At 46.9% G+C, this 25909-nt stretch overlaps 2 protein-coding genes across 2 annotated transcripts in view; both read right to left on the reverse strand.

Moving 5' to 3' along the window:
• LOC123142616 (protein NRT1/ PTR FAMILY 8.3-like) overlaps positions 1–20314 on the reverse strand; it is a 125044-nt gene extending 104730 nt beyond the window's left edge. The window contains exons 1-3 of the mRNA XM_044561451.1: positions 19973–20314; positions 19069–19251; positions 17891–18085 (exon numbers count right to left, since the gene is read on the reverse strand). Coding sequence (XP_044417386.1) covers positions 17891–18085; positions 19069–19251; positions 19973–20314 — 720 coding nt within the window. The remainder of the gene's footprint in view (positions 1–17890; positions 18086–19068; positions 19252–19972) is intronic.
• Positions 20315–21091: 777 nt separating this feature from the next.
• Positions 21092–24110, reverse strand: LOC123141675 (uncharacterized). Its single transcript, XM_044560761.1, has one exon. The coding sequence runs from the start codon at positions 23987–23989 to the stop codon at positions 21605–21607; it is 2385 nt and encodes a 794-aa protein (XP_044416696.1). The 5' UTR covers positions 23990–24110; the 3' UTR covers positions 21092–21604.
• Positions 24111–25909: the final 1799 nt, after the last annotated feature.

Consider the following 25909-nt stretch of genomic DNA (forward strand, 5'->3'; position numbering starts at 1 on the left):
TCACTGTTCATCCAATCGATCGGCTTCAGTTAGCAGCAGTAGCGAAGGAATCGCTCGATCGGGTTCAGTTAACAGCCATCGATCGATCGCTAGGGTTCAGTAACGCGTAGCCTGCAGTGCAATCGCTCGGGTTCAGTTAGAGCCCAACGCCTCGCTCGGGTTCAGTTAGAGCCAACGCCTCGCATACATGCGCGTACGTGTACGAGAGAAACGCGCATCGCTCGGCCCCCGACCTCCCACCGTAACCGGGAACTCCCTGAAATTTTCCTCGCCCTCGCTTCTACCACGGTTTTTTCCATCATGGACGGCCCAAAGAATGTCATGCAGCTGCGTCTCCGGCCCGCCCAAGACGAAAAGCCCATTTTCTGTCATGATTTTTTGTCATAGAAGTAGGAGCCCACCACATCTATGAGGATACCGGGTTTTGTCACAATTATCGTCATAGAAGTGTCATATGTATGACAGAAAAAAAAATCGTTCGGCCCAAAATGTCACGGATGTGTCTTTTTTTGTAGTGCTCTTCAGGAAGTCTTTGAGAGTGTCATACCAAGCGCGAGGAGCTTGTTTGAGGCCATACAGTGCCTTGTTGAGCTTGTATACCATATCAGGACATTTTGGATCTTCAAAGCCAGGTGGCTGTGCAACATACACTTCGTCTTCAATCTTCCCATTGAGAAATGCACTTTTCACATCCATTTGGTACAGGAGGATGTTGTGATGGTTGGTATGGGCTAGCAGTATGCGAATGGCTTCAAGCCTAGCCACGGGAGCAAATGTTTCATCGAAGTCAATCCCTTCAACTTGGGTGTAACCTTGAGCAACTAAACGAGCCTTGTTTCTGACAACTTGACCGTGCTCATCTTGTTTGTTGCGATAGATCCATTTGGTACCTATGATGTTGTGCTTGCGAGGATCAGGACGGTTGACCAATTCCCACACATTGTTCAGCTCAAACTGTTGAAGCTCTTCTTGCATAGCTTGAATCCATTCAGGTTCCATGAAGGCTTCAGCAACTTTCTTGGGTTCAGATATAGAGACAAATGCAAAGTGCCCACAAAAATTTGCTAGCTGTGTTGCTCTTGAATGAGTGAGTGGACCATGTGCATTGATGCTATCAATTATCTTCTCAATCTGTACTTCATTTGCAACACGAGGATGAACTGGACGAAGATTTTGCCTTGCTGACCATTGTCTTCATCTGCAGTATTGGCTTCAGGCTGAGCATTGTCTTCAGGTTAACACGGTGCAATGATGATTTCTTCTTTAGCATGCGCTTCTGAAGGTATGATTTCTCCAGTACCCATCAGCTTGATGGATTCACTAGGTGGGACTTCATCTAGCACATTTGGCAGGTTCTCTCTTTGCGAGCCGTTAGTCTCATCGAACCGCACATCCACAGTTTCAACCACTTTGTAGTGAAAGAGGTTGAAAACTCTGTAGGAGTGTGAATCCTTTCCGTAGCCAAGCATAAAACCTTCATGTGCTTTCGGTGCAAATTTTGAAGTGTGATGTGGATCCTTGATCCAGCACCTAGCACTAAATACTCTGAAGTAACTGACATTTGGCTTCTTACTAGTTAGGAGCTCATAGGATGTCTTCCTTAGAAGCTTGTGAAGATAAACACGGTTGATGACATGGCATGCAGTATCAATGGCTTCAGGACAAAACTTCCTTGGAGTCTTGTAATCATCGAGCATTGTTCGAGCCATCTCAATGAGGGTTCTGTTTGTTGGGTTCTACGGTAGGGTGCGTCGACTGCAAATAAAAATTTTCTACGCGTAGAACAACCAGCAACATGCTACGGGAGATGGATCACAAATCGTTACCACTAGACGCGAGTGCCGTGCAGCGGAAGTAGAGTTAGGGCAGCACGTTCCCGGAGTCGTCTCCTCCTTGCCGGTCTCCCATGTAGCCAATCGGATCCCACGAACAGGTTCGCCGGAGCGGCGCAAGTGCATCGCCTCTAACGGTATCCACGCGTGCAGGAGGAACACCGTGCGGCGGACTGCTAGGTCCGAGACCACATTCAGCGGCAAGTGGAGGTGTCTATTCGCAACACATGCAATCCCTAGTGACAGCACCGAAGCGATCACACGCATGAGTGTGCCGCACCTCCACTTTATATAGGCGTCCGTCGCGGGCTCAACACTTGGGCCTCACACGGACCCTAAAGCCCACAAGTCTACTAGGCCACAATCCGAATACAGCTCGTATCACATCCGACCAGTGTCTTCGGATCCGACCTCGTAGGTTCCTTCCCTTAAGCACGCGACCCCTTAGGTTCAAGCCGGCTTGGTCGCAGTTCGGATCACCTCCAAACTGCATGGTTGGTAGCGGCCTCTAGCAAGGCATGCCGCACACCAAGCAGTCTATGAAGCTGGTTAGGCGAACCTGCACATCATACTTTCAGTCCTTTTGCCACACGATATATGTTGTCGGGCTCAAGGCGAGTCTGTCATCCTTGTGCTAGCCCGACCTCTTTTCTCGTTCCAGTGATGCCGACCATGATAACCCACAACTGTAGGGGATCGCAACAGCTTTCGAGGGTAGAGTATTCAAACCAAATTTATTGATTCGACACAAGGGGAGCCAAAGAATATTCTCAAGTATTAGCAGATGAGTTGTCAATTCAACCACACCTGGAAACTTAATATCTGCAACAAAGTGTTTAGTAGCAAAATAGTATGATAGTAGTGGTAACGGTAGCAAAAGTAATATTTTTGGGTTTTTGTAGTGATTGTAACAATAGCAACAGAAAAGTAAATAAGCGAAGAACAATATGTGAAAAGCTCGTAGGCATTGGATCGGTGATGGATAATTATGTCCGATGCGGTTCATCATGTAACAGTCATAACATAGGGTGACACAGAACTAGCTCCAATTCATCAATGTAATGTAGGCATGTATTCCGAATATAGTCATACGTGCTTATGGGAAAGAACTTGCATGACATCTTTTGTCCTACCCTCCCGTGGTAGCGGGGTCCTATTGGAAACTAAGGGATATTAAGGCCACCTTTTAATAGAGTACCGGAACAAAGCATTAACACATAGTGAATACATGAACTCCTCAAACTACGGTCCTCACCAGGAGTGGTCCCGATTATTGTCACTCCGGGGTTGCCGGATCATAACACATAGTAGGTGACTATAGACTTGCAAGATAGGATCAAGAACTCACATATATTCATGAAAACATAATAGGTTCAGATCAGAAATCATGGCACTCGGGCCCTAGTGACAAGCATTAAGCATAGAAAAGTCATAGCAACATCAATCTCAGAACATAATGGATACTAGGGATCAAACCCTAACAAAACTAACTCGATTACATGATAGATCTCATCCAACCCATCACCGTCCAGCAAGCCTACGATGGAATAACTCACGCACGGCGGTGAGCATCATGAAATTGGTGATGGAGGATGGTTGATGATGACGACGATGACGAATCCCCCTCTCCGGAGCCCCGAACAGACTCCAGATCAGCCATCCCGAGAGAGTTTAGGGCTTGGCGGCGGCTCCGTATCGTAAAACACGATAAATCCTTCTCTCTAATTTTTTTCTCTCCGAACACGAATATATGGAGTTGGAGTTGAGGTCGGTGGAGCGTCAGGGGGCCCACGAGGCAGGGGGCGCGCCCCCACCCTCGTGGACAGGGTGTGGGCCCCCTGACGTGGATTCTTCTTCCAGTATTTTTTATATTTTCCAAAAATACGTTCCGTGGAGTTTCAGGTCATTCTGAGAACTTTTGTTTCTTGACATAAATAACACCATGGAAAGTCTGCTGAAAACAACGTCAGTCCGGGTTAGTTCCATTCAAATCATGCAAGTTAGAGTCCAAAACAAGGGCAAAAGTATTTGGAAAAGTAGATACGACGGAGACGTATCAACTCCCCCAAGCTTAAACATTTGCTTGTCCTCAAGCAATTCAGTTGATAAACTGAAAGTGATAAAGAAAAAAATTTACAAACTCTGTTTGCTCTTGTTGTTGTAAATATGTAAAGCCAGCATTCAAGTTTTCAGCAAAGATTATGACTAACCATATTCACAATAACACCTAGGTCTCATGTTTACTCATATCAATGGCATAATCAACTAGCGAGCGATAATAATAAATCTCGGATGACAACACTTTCTCAAAACAATCATAATATGATATAACAGGATGGTATCTCGCTAGCCCTTTCTGAGACCGCAAAACATAAATGCAGAGCACCTTTAAAGATCAAGGACTGACTAGACATTATAATTCATGGTTAAAGAGATCCAGTCATACCCAATATGAATTAATAGTAATGGATGCAAATGACAGCAGTGCTCTCTAACTGGTGCTTTTTAATAAGAGGGTGATGACTCAACATAAAAGTAAATAGATATGCCCTTCGCAGAGGGAAGCAGGGATTTGTAGAGGTGCCAGAGCTCGATTTTGAAATAGAGATAAATAATATTTTGAGCGGCATACTTTCATTGTCAACATAACAACCAAGAGATGGTGATATCTTCCATGCTACACACATTATAGGCGGTTCCCAAACAGAATGGTAAAGTTTATACTCCCCTCCACCAACAAGCATCAATCCATGGCTTGCTAGAAACAACGAGTGCCTCCAACTAGCAACAGCCCTGGGGGAGTTTTGTTTGCAATTATTTTGATTTAGTTTGCATAAAGCATGGGACTGGGCATCCCGGTGACCAGCCATGTTCTCGTGAATGAGGAGCGGAGTCCACTCCTCTTGAGAATAACCCACCTAGCATGGAAGATACAGACAGCCCTAGATGATACATGAGCTATTCGAGCATACAAAACAGAATTTTATTTGAAGGTTTAGAGTTTGGCACATACAAATTTACTTGGAACGGCAGGTAAATACTGCATATAGGAAGGTATGGTGGACTCATATGGAATAACTTTGGGGTTTAAGGGATTGGATGCACAAGCAGTATTCCCGCTTAGTACAAGTGAAGGCTAGCAAAAGACTGGGAAGCGACCAACTAGAGAGCGACAACAGTCATGAACATGCATTAAAATTAATAAACATTGAGTGCAAGCATGAGTAGGATATAATCCACCATGAACATAAATATCGTGAAGGCTATGTTGATTTTGTTTCAACTGCATGCGTGAACATGTGCCAAGTCTAGTCACTTAAATCATTCAAAGGAGGATACCACCCCACTATACCACATCACAACCATTTTAATAGCATGTTGGCACGCAAGGTAAACCATTATAACTCATAGCTAATTAAGCATGGCATAAGTAACTATAATCTCTAATTGTCATTGCAAACATGTTTATTCATAATAGGCTGAATCAGGAACGATGAACTAATCATATTTACAAAAACAAGAGAGGTCGAGTTCATACCAGCTTCTCCCTTCTCAATCAATTCATCATATATCGTCATTATTGCCTTTCACTTGCACGACCGAACGGTGTGTAAAATGATAAGAGTGCACGTGCATTGGACTAAGCTGGAATCTGCGAGCATTCAATAAGCAGGAGAAAACAAGGCAATATGGGCTCTTGGTTAAATCAACAATAATGCATATAAGAGCCACTTCAACAATTTAATTATGGTCTTCTCCTATCGACCCCCAAAGAAAAGAAAACAAATAAAACTATTTACACGGGAAAGCTCCCAACAAGCAAAAAGAAGAACGTGAAATCTTTTTGGGTTTTTTTTCTTTTAATTAGTACCACTAGCATGGAAAGTAAACTAGCTAAAAGCTACTACTAATTTTTTTTGTTTTTCTTAAGGTTTTTCAAACACACAAGAGGAAAGCAGGAAAAAGAAAATAAACTAGCATGGATATTACAATGAAAAAGTATGAGCACCGACAACTAAAATGAGTGTGTGAACATGAATGTAATGTCGGTGAGAAATACATACTCCCCCAAGCTTAGGCTTTTGGCCTAAGTTGGTTTATTGCCACGGATGTCCTGGTGGATATCCAAAGTTATAGTTGGGGTTGTACTGAGATGAAGAAGACTCTGATTGCCACTGGTTGGCAATCATCTCCGGATCCCACTGGTAATTAGACTGTCGTGGAGGTTCAAATTGTGGTTCCGGCTCCGTGGCTGATGTAGGGTTCTGGTAGGCGTGAATGGCCGCCAGCGGAACGAGATACAGACCTGCAGATAAATCAAACAAGGAAGGAGCAGGCAAGGTAATAGTCTCAGGGTGATGTTTATCAAAGAACAATTTGTATTTAAGCGCCCCTTCCCTATTCTTAACAATAAAATTGTGCGCTACCATACTCTTATAATCTAAATAAACAGTGGGCAGCAATTTTTCTTCTTTTTCATAATGCCTAATAGGTATGTTATAATATGCAGCAAGGCGCGAAGCATAGACACCTCCAAAGATGGGGCCCTTTGTACGATTCAGACTTAACCGTTTGGCAATAATACCGCCCATACTAACAGTGTTATCGGAGAATAAACCATGGAACAAAATGATAATATCAGGAACACTAAGGTTTCCACAGTTTCTGCGACCAATTAAGCAACGACTAGCAAATATGGCAAAGTAGCGTAAAACAGGAAAATGTATGCTAGTGATTTTTGCATCGGAAACCTTCCTAGTTTCCCCCACAGTAATAGTGTCAATAAACCCGTCCACATCTTTACGATGTGGTTCATCTAAACTACCCTCAAAGGGTATTTTGCAAACCTTGCAAAATTCATATAGTGACATCTTCTTAACCACATCATATAAATGAAACTCTACTGAAGGAGGTGATTCCTTAGGATAATAGTAGAAGTTTTGCACAAAAGTATTGGTGAGTAAGAGATACTGTTCGCGTTGGTCGCGGAGGAAGTCGATGAGGCTTGCATTCCCAGCCAACTCGTAGAAATCATCATAAATCTCGGTTGTTCTCAAGAAATCATCACAAGGCCATTCACACGGCCGAACCTCCGCGGTGCGGGGCAGATTATATTTGGGCCTCTATGCTTCTTCACTTTGTTTCTCCTTCGAGCTTCGGCTCGATGAGCCCCTCAAAAACCTCTTCATTATTTTCTAAAAATTTCTGAAATTTTTAGTGACTACAAATAAAAGTTAACCAAGCTCAACAAAATTGATAGCAACTACTCCTACAAGTGCCTAGAGCCTATATCATGCATTAGAACTACTTGGAACCATATAAAAATTTGACATGCAAGCTCAAGAACCTGGTCACCTAAGCAGCAAAAATATGCAATGAATAAAGCACTAGAACAAAAACTAATTGGACCATTGGAGGAGTCACATACCAAGGAACAATCCCCCCAAGCAGTTTTGTGAGATGTGCTTTGAGCAAGGAGATCGAAAATCGCAGCAAAATGAGCTAGAACTCGTGCTTGAGCTGGATGGTGATTTTTTTGGGAGGAAGAAGTGTATGGGTGCAGGAATAAGTGGAGGGGATCCACCATGGGCCCACGAGGTAGGGGGCGCACCCCAGGGGGGTGGGCGCGCCCTGGACCCTCGTGGCCAGGTGCCAGCTCCCCCTGCTGTGTTCTTAGTGCCAGATATTCTCAAATATTCTAGAAAAAAATCATATTTCATTTTCGGGGCATTTGGAGAACTTTTATTTTCGGGGTATTTTTATATTGCACGGATAATTCAGAAAACTGACAGAAAAATACTATTTTTACTTTATTTCAACTAAATAACAGAAAGTAGAGAGAGAGAGTACAGAAGGTTGTGCTTTCTAACTTCATCCATTTCATGCTCATCAAAAGGAATCCACTAACAAGGTTGATCAAGTCTTGTTAACAAACTCATTCCGAGTAGCATGGAACCGGAGAAATTTCGAATAACACTATGTTACCTCAACGAGGATATGCACATCCCCAACAATAAGAATATCATATTTCTTCTTGACAGTAGGAAGGGGAAATTCAAACCTCCAATAATAATAGTTGGAATTTTTCCAATAGAATTGATACTGTGGACTTGAGGTTGTTTCCTCGGAAAGTGTACCGTATGATCATTACCATTAACATGAAAAGTGACATTGCCTTTGTTGCAATCAATAACATCACCTGCAGTATTTAAAAAGGGTCTTCCAAGAATAATAGACATACTATCGTCCTTGGGAATATCAAGAATAACAAAGTCCGTTAAAATAGTAATGTTTGCAACCATAACAGGAACATCCTCACAAATACCGACAGGTATAGCAGTTGATTTATCAGCCATTTGCAAAGATATTTCAGTAGGTGTCAACTTATTTAAATCAATTCTACGATATAAAGAGAGAGGCATAACACTAACACCGGCTCCAAGATCACATAAAGCAGTTTTAACATAGTTTCTTTTAATGGAGCATGGTATAGTTGGTACTCCTGGATCTCCTAGTTTCTTAGGTATTCCACCCTTAAATGTATAATTAGCAAGCATGGTGGAAATTTCGGCTTCCGGTATCTTTCTCTTATTAGTGATAATATCCTTCATATACTTAGCATAAGGATTCGTTTTGAGCATATCAGTTAGTCGCATACGCAAGAAGATAGGTCTAATCATTTCAGCAAACCGCTCAAAATCCTCATCATCCTTTTTCTTGGATGATTTAGGAGGGAAAGGCATGGGTTTTTGAACCCATGGTTCTCTTTCTTTACCGTGTTTCCTAGCAACAAAGTCTTTCTTGTCATAACGTTGATTCTTTGATTGTGGGTTATCAAGATCAACAGCAGGTTCAATTTCTACATCATTATCATTGCTAGGTTGAGCATCATCATGAACATCATCATTAATATTATCACTGGGTTCATGTTCATTACCAGATTGTGTTTCAGCATTAGAGATAGTAATATCATTAGGATTCTCAGGTTTGTCTATAACAGGTTCACTAGAAGCATGCAAAGTCCTGTCATTTTTATTTTTCTTTTTCTCAGAAGGATTAGGTGCATCTATATTATTTCTCTGAGAATCTTGCTCAATTCTCTTAGGATGGCCTTCAGAATACAAAGGTTCCTGAGTCATTTTACCAGTTCTAGTAGCCACTCTAACAGCATAATCATTATTCTTACTATTTAATTCATTGAGCAAATCATTTTGAGCTTTAAGTACTTGTTCTACTTGAGTGGTAACCATAGAAGCATGTTTACTAATGAGTTTAAGTTCACCTTTAACTCTAGACATATAATCACTCAAGTGTTCAATCATATAAGCATGGCGTTTCAATTGTCTACCAAAATAAGCATTGAAATCCTCTTGCTTAACCATAAAATTATCAAACTCATCTAAGCATTGACTAGCAATCTTAGTAGGAGGAATTTCAGCTTTATCATATATATAGAGAGAATTTACCTTTACTACCTGTGTCGGGTTATCAAGACCATGAGTTTCTTCAATAGGTAATGGATTAAGATCATATGTTTCTTCAACAGGCGGTAAATTAAGACCATGTATTTCTTCAATACGAGGTAAATTCTTAACATCTTCAGCTTTAATACCTTTTTCTTTCATATATTTCTTTGCCTCTTGCATATCTTCAGGACTAAGAAATAGAATGCCCCTCTTCTTCGGAGTAGGTTTAGGAATTGGCTCAGGAGTTGACTCAGGAAGTGTCCAATTATTTTCATTAGTCAACATATTATTCAATAGAATTTCAGCTTCATCCGGTGTTCTTTCCCTGAAAACAGAACCAGCACAACTATCCAGGTAATCTCTGGAAGCATCGATTAGTCCATTATAAAAGATATCAAGTATTTCATTTTTCTTGAGGGGATGATCAGGCAAAGCATTAAGTAATTGGAGAAGCCTCCCCAAGCTTGTGGGAGAGTCTCTTCTTCAATTTGCACAAAATTATATATTTCCCTTAAAGCAGCTTGTTTCTTATGAGCAGGGAAATACTTAGCAGAGAAGTAATAAATCATATCCTGGGGACTACGCACACAACCAGGCTCAAGAGAATTAAACCATATCTTAGCATCACCCTTTAATGAGAACGGAAATATTTTAAGGATATAAAAGTAGCGAGTTCTCTCATCATTAGTGAATAGGGTGGCTATATCATTTAATTTAGTAAGATGTGCCACAACAGTTTCAGATTCATAGCCATAGAAAGGATCAGATTCAACTAAAGTAATTATATCAGGATCAACCGAGAATTCATAATCCTTATCAGTAACACAGATAGGTGAAGTAGCACAAGCAGGGTAGGGTTTCATTTTAGCATTAAGAGATTGCTGCTTCCATTTAGCTAATAACTTCTTAAGATCACTTCTATCATTGCAAGCAAGAATAGCTCTAGCAGATTCTTCATCCAGAACATAACCCTTAGGCACAACATGTAATTCATATCTATTAGGGGTAGAGCCTTCATCATTACTTTCATCAATATTATCAGTTTCAATAATTTCATTCTCTCTAGCCCTAGCAAGTTGTTCATCAAGAAATTCACCAAGTGGCACAGTAGTATCAAGCATAGAAGTGGTTTCATCATAAGTATCATGCATAGCAGAAGTGGCATCATCAATAACATGCGACATATCAGAATTAATAGCAGTAGCAGGTTTAGGTGTCGCAAGCTTACTCAAAACAGAAGGAGAATCAAGTGCGGAGCTAGATGGCAGTTCCTTACCTCCCCTCGTAGTTGAGGGATAAATTTTAGTTTTCTCGTCTTTCAAGTTCCTCATAGTGACCAGCAGATATAAATCCCAAGTGACTCAAAGAATAGAGCTATGCTCCCCGGCAACGGCGCCAGAAATTAGTCTTGATAACCCACAAGTGTAGGGGACCGCAATAGCTTTCGAGGGTAGAGTATTCAACCCAAATTTATTGATTCGACACAAGGGGAGCCAAAGAATATTCTCAAGTATTAGCAGCTGAGTTGTCAATTCAACCACACCTCGAAACTTAATATCTATAGCAAAGTGTTTAGTAGCAAAATAGTATGATAGTAGTGGTAACGGTAGCAAAAGTAATATTTTTGGGTTTTTGTAGTGATTGTAACAATAGCAACGGAAAAGTAAATAAGCGAAGAACAATATGTGAAAAGTCCGTAGGCATTGGATCGGTGATGGATAATTATGTCGGATGCGGTTCATCATGTAACAGTCATAACATAGGGTGACACAGAACTAGCTCCAATTCATCAATGTAATGTTGGCATGTATTCCGAATATAGTCATACGTGCTTATGGAAAAGAACTTGCATGACATCTTTTGTCCTACCCTCCCGTGGCAGCGGGGTCCTATTGGAAACTAAGGGATATTAAGGCCTCCTTTTAATAGAGTACCGGAACAAAGCATTAACACATAGTGAATACATGAACTCCTCAAACTATGGTCATCACCGGGAGTGGTCCCGATTATTATCACTTTGGGGTTACCGGATCATAACACATAGTAGGTGACTATAGACTTGCAAGATAGGATCAAGAACTCACATATATTCATGAAAACATAATAGGTTCAGATCTGAAATCATGGCACTCGGGCCCTAGTGACAAGCATTAAGCATAGCAAAGTCATAGCAACATCAATCTCAGAACATAATGGATACTAGGGATCAAACCCTAACAAAACTAACTCGATTACATGATAGATCTCATCCAACCCATCACCGTCCAGCAAGCCTACGATGGAATTACTCACGCACGGCGGTGAGCATCATGAAATTGGTGATGGAGGATGGTTGATGACGACGACGACGAACCCCTCTCTCCGGAGCCCCGAACGGACTCCAGATCAGCCCTCTCGAGAGAGTTTAGGGCTTGGCGGCGGCTTCGTATCGTAAAACGCGATGAATCCTTCTCTCTGATTTTTTTTCTCCCCAAACACGAATATATGGAGTTGGAGTTGAGGTCGGTGGAGCGTCAGGGGGCCCACGAGGCAGGGGGGAGGCGCGCCCCCACCCTCGTGGACAGGGTGTGGGCCCCCTAACGTGGATTCTTGTTCCAGTATTTTTTATAATTTCCAAAAATACATTCCGTGGAGTTTCAGGTCATTCCGAGAACTTTTGTTTCTGCACATAAATAACACCATGGAAAGTCTGCTGAAAACAGCGTCAGTCCGGGTTAGTTCCATTCAAATCATGCAAGTTAGAGTTCAAAACAAGGGAAAAAGTGTTTGGAAAAGTAGATACGACGGAGACATATCAGACCACTATCCGGATTATCTCATAATCCTTGTCGCATGGCCATGCTTATCCTGGTCGGATTACACGAGGGGCCCAGAGTATATCTCTCCTGATCGGGGGGGCAAATCCCATCTTGCTCGACCACGTCTCGCAGCATGGGTCTGGACAAGCCCGAAACCTACCTTTGTAACTACCCAGTCACGAAGTAGCGTTTGATCGGCCCAAAGCAGGTCTGTCACCATCCCGAGTACATGTGTCAGCTCAGGTCTTAGGACATAGAACGTATGTTGCACTAGAGACTCACAGATGACATATCGCTGCGTCTCATAGTTGGGTCTGTCCGACTCGGACCTTATCTCGACTCGGATCCGACTACGTCGAATCCGACCAGACCTTTCCAAGTCCATATTATCCGGTTAGCATCCAATGGTCCATGGCTAGTGAGACCGAGCCATCGAACCGTGTCATATGCTAGTCTAGTCGGTTGCGCGTCCACAGAGCCCTTTCGACTAGGGACCTTTTAGGACAGTCATCATACAATGCATAGTTCCACAAACAAGTCACGTACTTGCTGATACACATAATTGATAATGTCCAAGGACTATCTTTATTCATAAACACATAGAAAATATCATCATACATGATTGCCTCTAGGGCATATCTCCAACACTGTTCTTGCGCTCCATGATGCCATTCTGCTGAGGTGTGTATGGAGCTAAAAAATCATGAGTGATGCCCAATGTATCAAGGTAAGTGTCGAGGCCGGTGTTCTTGAATTCTGTGTCGTTGTCACTTCTGATGTGCTTGATCTTGATGCCATAGTTCGTCATGGCATGATTGGCGAATCATCTGAAGACATCATGCACTTCATTCTTGTAGAGAATTATATGCACCCATGTATATCTTGAGTAATCATCAACAATGACGAAACCATATAGGCAAGCAGTGGTAGTAAGAGTAGAGTAGTGAGTAGGGCCAAATAGGTCCATGTGAAGCAGCTCAAAGGGACATGATGTCGTCATGATTGTCTTCGAGGGATGCTTGGCCCTAGTCATCTTTCCAGCTTCACAGGCACCACACAGATGATCATTCTTGAACTTGACGCCCTCGATGCCAATGACGTGTTTCTTCTTGGCGAGTGTGTACAAGTTCCTCATGCCAGCATGCCCTAGCCTCCGATGCCAGAGCCAGCACTCTGAAGCTTTTGCTACAAGACATACGGCCAATTGTGGTCCTGCTGAGAAATCTACCATGTACAGATCATCTTTTCGATACCCTTCAAAGACTAGAGATTTGTCAGATTCCATTAGCACAAGGCAACGATATTTTCCAAATATCACAATCATGTTTAAGTCACAAAGCATTGAGACAGACATTAAGTTGAAACCAAGGGATTCAGTGAGCATCACTTTATCCATGTGCTGATCCTTTGAGATTGCAACTCTACCTAGACCCAATACCTTGCTTTTACCAGTGTCAGCAAATGTGATGTGACTCTTGTCAGATGGACGTAGTGTTGAATCCATTAGAAGACTTCGATCACTAGTCATGTGGTTAGTGCATCCACTGTCCATAATCCATTCTGAAGCCTTTGGTGTCATACCCTACAGTGCAGTTAGGGGGATAGGCTTCACCAAGGGTATTGTGAAGCATAAACATTTGACGAACGAGTGGATTATGAAAGTTTAAATCTTGGTTAGGATAGATAGGGTGATCATCAAGGAAATCAGGAACGAAATACATAATAAGACCATTTGGACATTTTATCTTGCGTCCCACAAGATGTTTTAGGTCCCTAGCATAAGCATCAGACGCCTTTGATTTCCGGCTAGAGACCTTTCCCTGCAAAAGAGAGTTAAGTTTTCTTAACCACCCACATTTTCAGGGGTGGCTTCGAAGCAATGAGTCTAAGTGCAACATCTGAGAACTTCGGCTTTGGAGCCCTAGCAAATAGCCTTGCAGGAGGTGAATAATACTCATATGAATAAGCAGAAAAGTTCTTAGTTTTATCAACATAGCGGTTTGAGGAAACACGCTCATATTCATAGGTCTGAGTATGATTTCCCTGCAAAACATTGGCGTTAGGGTGACTCTGTTGAGTCCTCTGTCTGTATGAAGCCTTTGGACCATATGAAGCCATTGGTCTGGGGTTTGTCTTCTTCCCAGGTGGTGTCATGATGACATTCACAGGAAGATTCTCAAGACAACTTTTGGGCACCCAGATCTTCTTCATAGGTGGCCTATTCCTGCAGTTAGTACCAATATACCTGGCAAACACTTCACCATTCTGATTCTTAAACACTTTATAGTTTGCATCAAAGGATTCATCAATGATAATCGGGTTAGCACAGGTGAAGCCAGATAAGGTAGATGGATCCACTGAAGGTCCCTTTGCAGCAACCCATGTGGTTTTGGGGTACTGCTCAGGCTTCCAGTAAGAACCATCAACGTTCATGTTCCTCTCGAACCCAACACCCTCTTTCCTAGGGTTTCGGTTCAGAATCAGCTTTTTGAGGACATCGCATAGTGTCTGATGCCCTTTGAGACTTTTGTACATTCCTGTCTCAAGTAATGTCTTCAACCTGGCATTCTCATCAGCAATAGTAGTGGTATCCTCAGAAGAGGGGTTAGTTACCACATCAGCAGTTGAAGATATTGCAACAGCAGCAGCAGTAGAACATTCAGCAACAGAGGTAGCGTTATCATGCTCAAGGCATTTTAAACAAGGTGGTTCAAATCCTTCCTGAGCGGGACTGATCTGTTGAGCGCGAAGTGACTCGTTCTCCTTTTGAAGATCTTCATGAGCCGCTCTCAATTCTCAAGTTCTTGCTTCCTTTGAAGATAATCGTAGGAAAGCTTTTCATGAGTTGTCGAGAGCGTTTCATGACGACTTTCAAGTTCCTCGTACTTAACATGAAGATTTTTAATGTCTTCAATTAAGGACTGAGTTCGGGTCATTTCCGCGTCCAACAGGTCATCGCTTTTGTCTAGCAATTTTTGAATATGTTCCATAGCTTTCTGTTGTTCAGTTGCAATTTTAGCAAGTGTTTTGTAGCTAGGTTTAGATTCACATTCAGAGTCATCTTCACTTGATGTTTGGAAGTAAGCATCGTGCGAGTTTACCTTGGCACCGCGTGCCATGAAGCAGTAGGTGGTAGCAGAGTCATCCTCATCCTTGGCATCAGTGTTGGTGACGAGGCCATTGTCTTCAGTGTTGAAGATGGAGTTGGCGACATATGCTGAAGCTAGAGCCAGGCTTGCCACGCCTGAATCGGACTCCTCCTCAGACTCCACCTCCGCCTCCTCAGAAGCAGACTCCTCCTCTGAATCATTTCCCTTCCAACAAATGCACGAGCCTTGCTTGATGAGCTCTTCTTGTGTGATGAAGACTTTGACAAAGACTTGGAAGAAGACTTTGAGGATTTCTTCTTCTTCTTCTTGTCATCAGAATCATATTCCTTGCTCTTCTTCTTCTTCTTGTTCTCATTGTCCCATTGCGGACACTCAGATGTGTAGTGACCAGGTTTCTTGCACTTGTGGCATGTTCTCTTCTTGTAATCATGAGCAGAAGCTTCATCATTTCTTGAGCTAGATCTTGAAGACTTTCTGAAGCCTTTCTTCTTAGAGAACTTCTGGAACTTCTTCACAAGCATAGCAAGCTCCTTTCCAATGTCTTCAGGATCCCTAGAACTGCAGTCAGATTCTTCTTCAGATGAGGAAACAACCTTTGCCTTCAAAGCGCGACATTGGCCATAGTTGGGACCATAGATATCTCTTTTCTCAGATAGCTGGAACTCATGTGTGTTGAGCCTCTCAAGTATGTTAGATGGATCGAGAGTCTTGAAATCAGGGCGTTCTTGAATCATCAGGGCCAGGGTGTCAAATGAGCTGTCAAGTGATCTCAAGAGTGTCTTGACGATTTCATGCTTGGTGATCTCAGTGGCGCCGAGTGCGTGAAGCTCATTCGTGATATCAGTGAGGCGGTCAAATGTGAACTGGACATTCTCATTGTCATTTCTCTTGAAGTGGTTGAAGAGGTTGCGAAGAACACTGATCCTTGAGTCTCTCTTGGTTGAGACGCCTTCGTTGACCTTGGAGAGCCAGTCCCAGACTAGCTTCACAGTTTCCAGAGCACTCACACGACCATACTATCCTTTGGTCAGATGACCACAGATGATGTTCTTGGCAGTCGAGTCCAGTTTAATGAACCTCTTGACATCAGCAGCAGTGACACCTTCACCGACCTTGGGAACGCCGTTCTTGACGACATACCAGAGGTCGACATCAATGGCTTCAAGATGCATACGCATCTTATTCTTCCAGTAGGGGTAATCAGTGCCATCGAAGATAGGGCACGTAGCGGAGACTTTGATTATCCCTGTAGTCGACATAGCTAAAACTCCAGGTGGTTAAACCGAATCACACAGAATAAGGGAGCACCTCGCTCTGATACCAATTGAAAGTGCTAGTTATCGACTAGAGGGGGGTGAATAGGCGATTTTTATGAAAGTCTTCAAAACACTAGGGCTTTGAAGACAAACGATAGAAATGAACCTATGGATATGCAGCGGAAGGTAGACTACACTAGACAAGCCATAGTCAAGTAAGCAATGAAGTGAAAGCACGAAGACTATCAGCAGCTAGGTAGTATGGATCAGAATGGAAGATAGTATGAAGTCAAACAACAATAGTCGTCACACAGTGAAGTCAATCAGATCAAGCAAGCAGGCAATGACTTCACGAAGATAAACAGTAAGTAATGAGAGGTAAGAGATAGAACCAGTTGCTTGGTGAGGACAAAGATTTGTTGGACCAGTTCCAGTTGCTGTGACAACTGTACGTCTGGTTAGGGAGGCTGAGATTTAACTCAGAAGACCGCGTCTTCACCTTATTCCCCTTGAGCTAAGGACACTTAGTCCTCGCCCAATCACTCTGGTAAGTCTTCAAGGTAGACTTCCGAACCTTCACAGACTTCGTTCACCAGCAATCCACAATGACTCTTGGATGCTCAGAATGCGACGCCTAACCGGCTGGAGGATACACAGTCCTCAAGTGTAATAAGTCTTCAGATCACGCGGACAGAAAGACTTCAGTGATGCCTAACACTCTTTGGCTCTGGGTGTTTGGACTTTGTCCTCGCAAGGATCTCTCTCTCAAATGCTTCAGAGGTGGGTTGCTCACAAACGACAAAAACCGTGCACTAACTCTGAGCAGCCACCAATTTATGGTGTAGGGGGTGGGCTATTTATAGCTAGGAGGCAACCCGACCTGATTTGTCCGAAATGACCTTGGGTCACTAAGGAACTGGCACGTGTCCAACAGTCAGATTTCAAACACACGCGGCAGCTTGACTTGGGCTACAAGTAAAGCTGACTCATCCAACTCTGGATAAGATTTGCTCTCATTATCTTCGCTCGAAGACATAGGATTTGCTTGAGCATCACATCAGTCACTCTGACTTTGTTCACTTGGACCCGACTTAACAGTGCGGTGGTTCCTATGACTCAACAAAGAAGAAAAGGAAACTACGAAACAACTATGTCTTCGCACTCCATAGTCTTCATGCGATGTCTTCTCAAGTCATAGTCTTTGTTGTGAATATCTTCACAGACCACCATTGTCTTCATTGTCTTCACACATTTTGGGGGGTCATCTCTGGTAGGTAAACCGAATCAATGAGGGACTACTACCTGTGTTATCCTGCAATTCTCACAAACACATTAGTCCCTCAACCAAGTTTGTCGTCAATACTCCAAAACCAACTAGGGGTGGCACTAGATGCACTTACACCTCTGCTTCCATAAACTCCAACAAACCAGCATGACAAAGGAATCGAAGTCCTTCCGCTGTGCCTTGGGCACCCTCTTCCTCGAAGCTACCCACCAGTCCTCCACCCTTTCATGTCCATTAGGCGACAACTCCAATGGGATCTCAACCTTGGTGAAGCATTGAAACCACACCTGCCTGGCATAGACGCAATGTATGAGGATATGGTCCACTGTGTCCTCCTCCTGCTCGCACAAAAAGCATGGTGATATCGTGCCCTGCAATCCGTGCCGCACTCGTTTGTCCGAAGTCCAAATCTTGTATTGGACGGCCAGCCACATGAAAAGCTTGCAGGAGAGAGGAGCCCCGCTCTTCCAAATCGCGGCCGCAAGCTTGAATCTTAAGCCTCCTTCACACATCATCGCGTATGCCGAAGCAGCCGTATAAGTGCCAGCGGTGTTCCACCTCCAGATCATTCGATCCTCCTCTCCTAGGTGTAGCTCAAAGTTCATGAGGGCCTCGCAAAGCCTGATGAACTGGGCGAGCCCCTCCGTGTCTAGCTCTCCACCTATGTCGTTCATCCAGGCCTGTAGAGTCAAACCATCCTTGACCAACCGTCTGTTGATAATCTGTGTTTTGACCTTGGCCACTAGCATGGGTGCCAGTTCCTTCACAGTTGATCCCCTCACCCATCTATCCTTCCAGAAGAGAGCCTTAGTGCCATCTCCTACCTGCCAGTGGACCAGACTCGAGAATGCCGAGCTTAATTCCTTGTCCACGAGAGAGTTGAGGCCCTGCCACGGTCTGGTGTCATCAGATCTCTTCAGCCACTCCCACCTCATCCTGAGGGCAATACCGTGTCTATGGAGATCAATCACTCCCAAGCCTCCCAGCTATTTCGGCCTGCACACCCTTTGCCACGCAACCGCACACTTCCCTCCGTGGATGTGATCGGAGCCACCCAGAAAAATGCTCGGCATCCTTTGTCCACCTTTTCCAAAGCCCACTTTGGCGCCACCACCACGATCAAGTGGTGTGTGGGTCTCGCGCGCATGACCTGGTTCACAAGTATCAGCCTGCCAGGACGTGTCACCATACCTCTCTGCCATCCCGGTAATATCTTCAATGCCGCGTTGACTATAGGCAGCCAGTCAGACCGGGACAGTTGTTTGATGCTAAGCTGCAAACACAAGTATTTGCACGGAAACTTGGCAATCCGCCATGGTACCATGCTCCGAACCAGGGCCTCGTCCTCATCATTGCTCCTTATGAGTATGGCAGATGACTTGGTGAAATTCACTTTAAGACCAGATGCTTCTCCAAAAATCCTCAATGCCTCAACAACAAAGGACAAGTCTGCAAAGGTTGGCTTGATGAATAATACCACATCATCTGCATAAAGTGACAATCGCTGCAGTGGTCCACACCCATTTAACTTACCCAGAATCTGTGAGTCATGTGCCCTGACGATGATCGTCGTCAGTACATCCATGGAAATAATGAACAGCAGAGGTGAGAGGGGTTCGCCCTGCCTTAGACCACAAGCATGCCAAAATGTTTCTCCAGCACAACCATTGACCATGATCCGGGAGCTGGCAGTAGACAGTAGGGTTACGACAGAGCAGAGGCACCTGTCCGAAAACCCCTTTGCCCGCAATACTTCAAAGAGGAACGACCAGGAAAGAGAATCAAACGCCTTCGATATGTCAAGTTTCAACATTACCCCTTTTGCCTTCCTCTTATGCAACCGTCTCGCCATTTGTCTGACCAGGAGGAAGTTATCATGGATGCTAGGGCCCTTTATGAAAGCTGATTGGTTGACATTGACAAGCTCAGGCATACGTCGGCACAGTCTAGTTGCGAGAAGTTTGGATGCAATCTTTGGGATGTTGGGAACCAAACAGATGGGGCGGAAATCCTTGACAGAGCAAGCATCTGGCGCTTTCAGAATGAGCGAGATTAGGGCTTGATTTAATCTTCCGAAACCGCGATCGTTGTCCAGGAATAATTTGTGCAATGCGGCCATGACATCTCCCTTGACCACGTTCCATGCCTTTTGGAAAAAAGATCCCGATGAATCCATCTGGCCCCGGCGCCCTATCCGAAGGCATTTCTTTGATAACCTTCCATACCTCCTCCTCCTGCAAGATCAAGTCCTGCTCGGAGAGATCCAGGGCAGCAATGATCAGGTACTCCAAATCCACTGTGTGCTCGCGCGCCGAATCTCTCCCCATGATTGCCGAGAACGCATCGAAGAATGCCTCCTCTTTCCCTTTCTGACCAGTTATCATCACGCCATCTTTCTGTATTGCAGGTATGAAATTTTTGCCTTTTCTTCCATTCGCGATCAGATGAAACAGTTTAGAGCTCGCATCCCCTTCTTGGAGCCATTTGATGCGCGATCGTTGCCTTGCTATGGTTCTCTCCAAGGAAGCAAGCCCCAGCACCAAATGCTTCAGAGTAGCCGTAGCCATCTCTCCCCCTCCATAAGAAGCCTAATCTCCTGTGCGCAGTCTAATCGCAGAATAACCAAGTTTGCGCATGCAATTTGCAGTTTGATATTGCCCACCTTCCGTTGACCCCATGTAGTGAGATACTTCGTCATGTTACGCAGCAGTATATCCAATCTATGGAAAGGATCAGAGATCGCCTCATCACATGCCCAAGCTTCCTTCACCGCGTCCAAAAATCCATCGAGCTTGACCCAGAAAAGCTCAAATCTGAATCGCTTCCTTGGCTGTATGTGCTCCTCCAGCGATAGATATAGCGGGCAGTGGTCTGAGGTCGAGGTAGAAAGGGCTTGCAACAAGCAATCAGGGTGATCTAACTCCCAATCCACCGAAACTAAATCCCTATCAATTTTTGTAAGAGTGGGCACCTCTAGCTCGTTGCTCCAAGTAAATATCCGCCCATGCAAGAAAAGCTCCTTGATGCCATTGTCATCCACAAACCACTTGAATTTGCCTATCATCCTGCGATCCAGCCGGTTGTTGCTCTTGTCCGCTGCGTTCAAAATCATGTTGAAATCTCCAATCACCAGCCATGGACCCGGGCAGATGATTCTTCTCTCCGAAAGCTCCTCAAGAAAATTTATTTTCTGCTCATCCTCCTGCGGCCCATAGACCACCGATAACCACTACGCAGGCCCCTCCATACGCGACACATAACCAGTGATGAAGTTAGTATCAAGAACCGTGTTGGAAATCATCACCCTGGATGAATCCAACCCAATAATGATTCCACCTCTCGTGTCCGACGCAGGGAGATAAGCATTGCAGGATAGTAAATTGGTCAACTCTCTCGAGTTTTGACTCCAGGATACATATAATCGCGACACGCACCGTGTCAACGAACTCCCTAAGCGCTTTTTTCTTAGCAGGGTTGTTGAGCCCCCTAACGTTCCAACATACAACCTCCATCGTGGCGTGCGACATAGGGATAGTGGGGTCTCCCCGTGCCACGGCTCGCGCTGTCTAGATTGACAGTAGCGCCGTACTCTCCATATCACAAGCCAAGTTGCTTGGCATAATCTTCCCGAATATAGCCGCAATCGCCCTCAACTGCTTCTCTTGGACCGACGAGTCAAACACCGCCCTTAGCTGACCTAGCGCGTCTTCAGAGACCGCTAGATCATCGCTAGTAATGCCCAGCGCTTTAAGAAGCACCGACTCCGCCGCTGTCACGTTGCTCTTCCTAGCGCCCGTTGCGCAAACCGACCGGGTGTTTCGCCTAGGTGTAAACGGGTCCTGGCCAGCACGCACCCCTTATACGCTTTCTATCTCCTTCAGGAGTGGAGGAGCTAGTTTCTTCAGAAGCCCGGCGCAAAAGGATTTGATGTTGCCAAGTGCTGCCCTCTCCTTGGCAGACAGGCTATCCTCCATGGCGTGCACATCCCGGGCATCCTCATGCACAACTAGCTCTCCACCATGCAAAAAAACGTTATCTGCATGGCCCTCCGACGTAGTCCCATCACATGCATCCCTGGCTGCCAGAGAGACCTGGTCCCCCTGCGCGAGCTCCGGGGTGGATCCTGGCCCGAGATGAGATAGGTGCAGCTCCCGAGCAGCGTCGCCAATCAACTCCGAAACTGGGGCCCATCCTTCCAAAAGCAGCGCCGGGGCATCTTCGGATGCTGGGATTTCCTGCACCGGTCCCTGCCCGCCCCTGGACGAATCTTCTGCAGCACCTGGCCCGACAAGCCGCACCGGATCCTCCGCGGCAAAAGAAACCGCCTGGTCCAACTGTGGCTCCACCACGGTCTGCTTTGGATCGGCCCCCACTCCCACCTCCGCATCGATTGGCATGGTCTGATCGGGTTGCAGAGGCCCCACCCCGATCGGTCTGGGATTAGCCCCCACGTCCTTGTCCACATCTGCGGCCCTCTCGTTGGCCACCACCAAAGGCTCCACCACAGCCTCGGTCCTAGCATCCTCCTGCCTGACCACTTCGGATCCCAAGCATGTCGTCACCTGCGCCTGCTCCACAGGTCGTTCCCTAGCAGGGCTGGTCTGTGCCGCCAATGCCAACTCTCCAGCTGTCTCCACCACTGTGGGCAGCACTTCCCTCATTTGGATTGGCTCATTTGAAAGACCCTGTCCCACCACAGTCCCGTGACTCTGCAACACCGCAGCAGGCTTGACCGTCAACGAACCCGGTCCGATTGGTGGAAGCCTCCAAGCAGAGGGCCCCACCCTTCCTTCCAGCGCCACCCGGTATGATCTGACGTGCGTCCCGCCACCACCGTCGTTGTTGTACCGCCGGCCGGCACCACGCTCATCGCGAACGCCGCGTGCCCATGGCTGGACCACCCAATCACCTCCTTGGAACGAACCGTTCGAGCTGTCCGGCAAACCACTCTGCCCACTCCTGCCGTCAGATCCTGATGCACATCTCCACATCTCCGGCGGCGAGAAATCCCTCAACCTGCCGACGTGAATGAACACCGGATACTCCAAGAGCTGGCGGAACGAAGCTCGCCTCGCCGCCAGGTCAGAGACCACCTCCGGCTGCTCTGGCACCCACAGCCTCCGAAACACCGGCACCTCCTCAGGATCCACACACCAAGCCCTCAACTTGAACAGCGACAAGTCCTCCCTGCTGGCCGTCTCCGGTGCCAGGCTATCGATCAAGCATGCACTCCCAAGTAGCTCTGCCGCCGTCTCTTGAGCCCACGCATGGGACGGGACATCCTCGATCATGACATCCACCTGCACCCGCATTAGCCTCGATGCCGCCTGCGCCTGCCTGAGCCATGGCTTGATGAAGAACTTGACTCCGAGATGCTCAATTGCTGGGAGAGCCAGTGCCCTGTTCCTGAACTCATGCGCCGCGAACACGACCAAGAAATCTTCCGGGTGGAACTTGTGGACAGAAAAACGAAACCTTGGGATCCCCAACTGTGCCGAAATCGCGACCGCTGCGTCGTCGCAGGACACGGCCGGCCTTGCCCCGCCAACGTACATCACCACCGCCAGCTGTAACCGGCGCTCGAGGTCGTCCAACCCCTCCGAGCGCGGCAGCACACAGATGTCGGACAGTACCACCAGCAAGGCCGCTCCCGGCAGCACAGGGTGGAGGTTGGGCGCAACTGGCAAGAGCGGCGCCACCGGCGCGCTCTGCCTAGGCTCCGACAACCTCCGCCGAATGGCCGGTGCCTGTCCGGGTGCCTCCGACCTGCGAGCGACCTTGGCAATCACCGCACAGCGCAACTCCTCCGCAGAGATGGGACTGCGCGGCTCCAGGCACTGAGAGGAGACATGCCCAGCGTGGCCGCAGCGGATGCACAAAGGCTCGTTAGTGCAGTCTTGACGCCGGTGACCGTCCTCGAAACACCTGAAGCATAGGCCGTACAAGTCCGGCGGGATTTGGCGCCGCTCTGAGGAGGACGGCGACGCATCGCGGCCGGGCCCAACACCAGCCCCGAACTGCCTCCTGAGAGCACGATGACGCCGCCACATGGCCTTGCGGGAGGGGCCCGGCCGGCGCCAGACCTCCGCTTGCGCCGGCGCGGGGCCAACAGCCTGACTACCAGCAGCCGAAGAGGAGCGCGCCAAGCCAGGCGACTCCGACAGCCCCAACCCCGAGACGATAGGACGCTCCCGCGGGAACGCCGACGAGACCGACGGGGGGCTACGAAATCCAGAAGCCATGGGAAGCAAAGGGGGGAGATCCGCCGGGAAGGGGTCGCCGGGACCGGAGAGGTCGCCGGCGGGAGGAGGGGGTGGGCGCCGGTGCGGAGTGGCAGCCGGCGTGGGGAGGGGCGCGGGGAGGGGTCCTGCTCCTACCTGCTTCTGTTTACAATCTTCCTTTGTTTCTGGGAGACTAGCTCTGTGATAACTTCGTCAATCTGAAGATGTTCCATCCAACAGTTTCAACGCCCTTATAAAAGGCACACCTATGCCCCCGTTCGCGTCAAGTTAATCGTGAGGACGATCACAAAAGTAGGTAACGGCCATCAGCAGCTCAGTTGGAAGTAAAAGGAAATTTTCTTTTGATTTTGTAGCTTGCTTGAAGCAGTCAAAGCTAATGAGAGAACTGATTTGCAGATGGGAATTAAACTAACCCTAAACAGAGAGTTTAACTAACCTAATTAGATGGGGTCCCACTAGTCAGCGCCTCAGTGGCTAGTTAACGGAGTTGTTAGCGACTAATTAAACAGGGACACGTCAGCCGGCCGGGGTTAGCCGCCGGCGACCATCCCGCGCAGCGGAGTACCACTGAGACGGCTGGATGTGCTGGAGGCACTAGGGGAAAGCCCATGCCCGCGCGCATCCACTGGACCCGGTGGTGGGTCGAGTGATAGCTGGGAACAAGGACGGCGACGACCTCGTGCGGTGACGTGCTATGGCTTCAACGGCGTCAGTGCTACGAAGCGCTGGAAGGCTGGCTAAGGGGCTCATAGGCCTCCTGGGAGCTTCAAGAGTTCGGCTTCGCGCTCGGTTTGAGCAGCAGGGATGGCTAGCGATGGCGAGCTACGCGGCGGCGGCAGCGAGATCTCGGCCATGGCGGAATAGCTAGCTAGGGCTCGAGTGCGAGAAGGAGAACAGGAGGAAAACGTAGAGGGGCTCACGGCGCATCCGATGGCGCCGTCGTCGAGCTCGGGGAAGCGTTGACGGTGGCGAATCGACGCCGGCGATCGGCGAACAGAGGCGGCGGTGACGAGCTCAAAGGCTCGCTGCGGTGCTCCCGGGCTCGTGTTCATCGGTGAGGAGATGCAGCGTGGCTCGCCGGAGCTCTTAGACAACTTCGTGAAGCGAGGCGACGACGGTGGGCGCGGTGGTTCACGGCGGCGTGCTGCGGGTGCGTTCGGGGAAGAGAGTAGAGGAGGACGGGATAGTCACGAGCGAGGGGAAAGAGAGAGCTAGGTCGAGGGCCCAGTTGGGCCTCAACCGAGTTTTTCAGGGTGGCCGGTGCGGGACGTCAGATCCATCGCTGCGCAGATTAGTACCGTACCAGAAGTTTAATTAGGACGTGACCAGTTTATTAGATGGACTCTTTTTATTTGCGGGGTTATTAGATGGACTCTACCTATTGCATCGCCAACACGGGGATAATGCACGGCTGTTAATCAGCTGCAAAAGACGTCAAAGCGCACAAATTAAAGAGGCCTCGGTGGGAGGAGACGTTTCCGGTGCATATGAGCACTTGTGTCGTAAGAAAATAAATAGCGCAGTTGCACCCTTAGGTTGGCACGTGCTAAACATTAGCACCGGGCTTTTTGTTCAAATTTCTTTTTTTATGGCAACTACTAGGCGCCGGTCGGCCGATCCAAATTTGGACCGGTCACCGCGTTCTCTTCTTCCCTTGCACTCAAATCCACATCCTCACCACATGTAGAGCATCGGACACCCTCCCCGGCTCGCCACTTCCACACCTCAAAGGTATTGTCTACCCCCGCCGTCGTGGCCCTGGCCGCCGGAATTGCAGCACGGCCACCAATAGGTTCCATCGCATGGATACCATGAATGCGACTCTAACGCCATCCAATTCCAGTGCACAGTCGCCATGGTTGCAACATCAATAGGATCACCGCCTTCGGGCCCTGTAGCTCTTCGGATGCTGGGCTGCTG

Source organism: Triticum aestivum, chromosome 6D (assembly GCF_018294505.1).
Source record: "Triticum aestivum cultivar Chinese Spring chromosome 6D, IWGSC CS RefSeq v2.1, whole genome shotgun sequence".
NCBI classification, from domain to species: Eukaryota; Viridiplantae; Streptophyta; class Magnoliopsida; order Poales; family Poaceae; genus Triticum; species Triticum aestivum.

What these genes read in the sequence shown, in the direction of transcription:
- LOC123141675 (XM_044560761.1), bottom strand. Translation starts at nt 23,989, where the DNA reads ATGGCTTCTGGATTTCGTAGCCCCCCGTCGGTCTCGTCGGCGTTCCCG.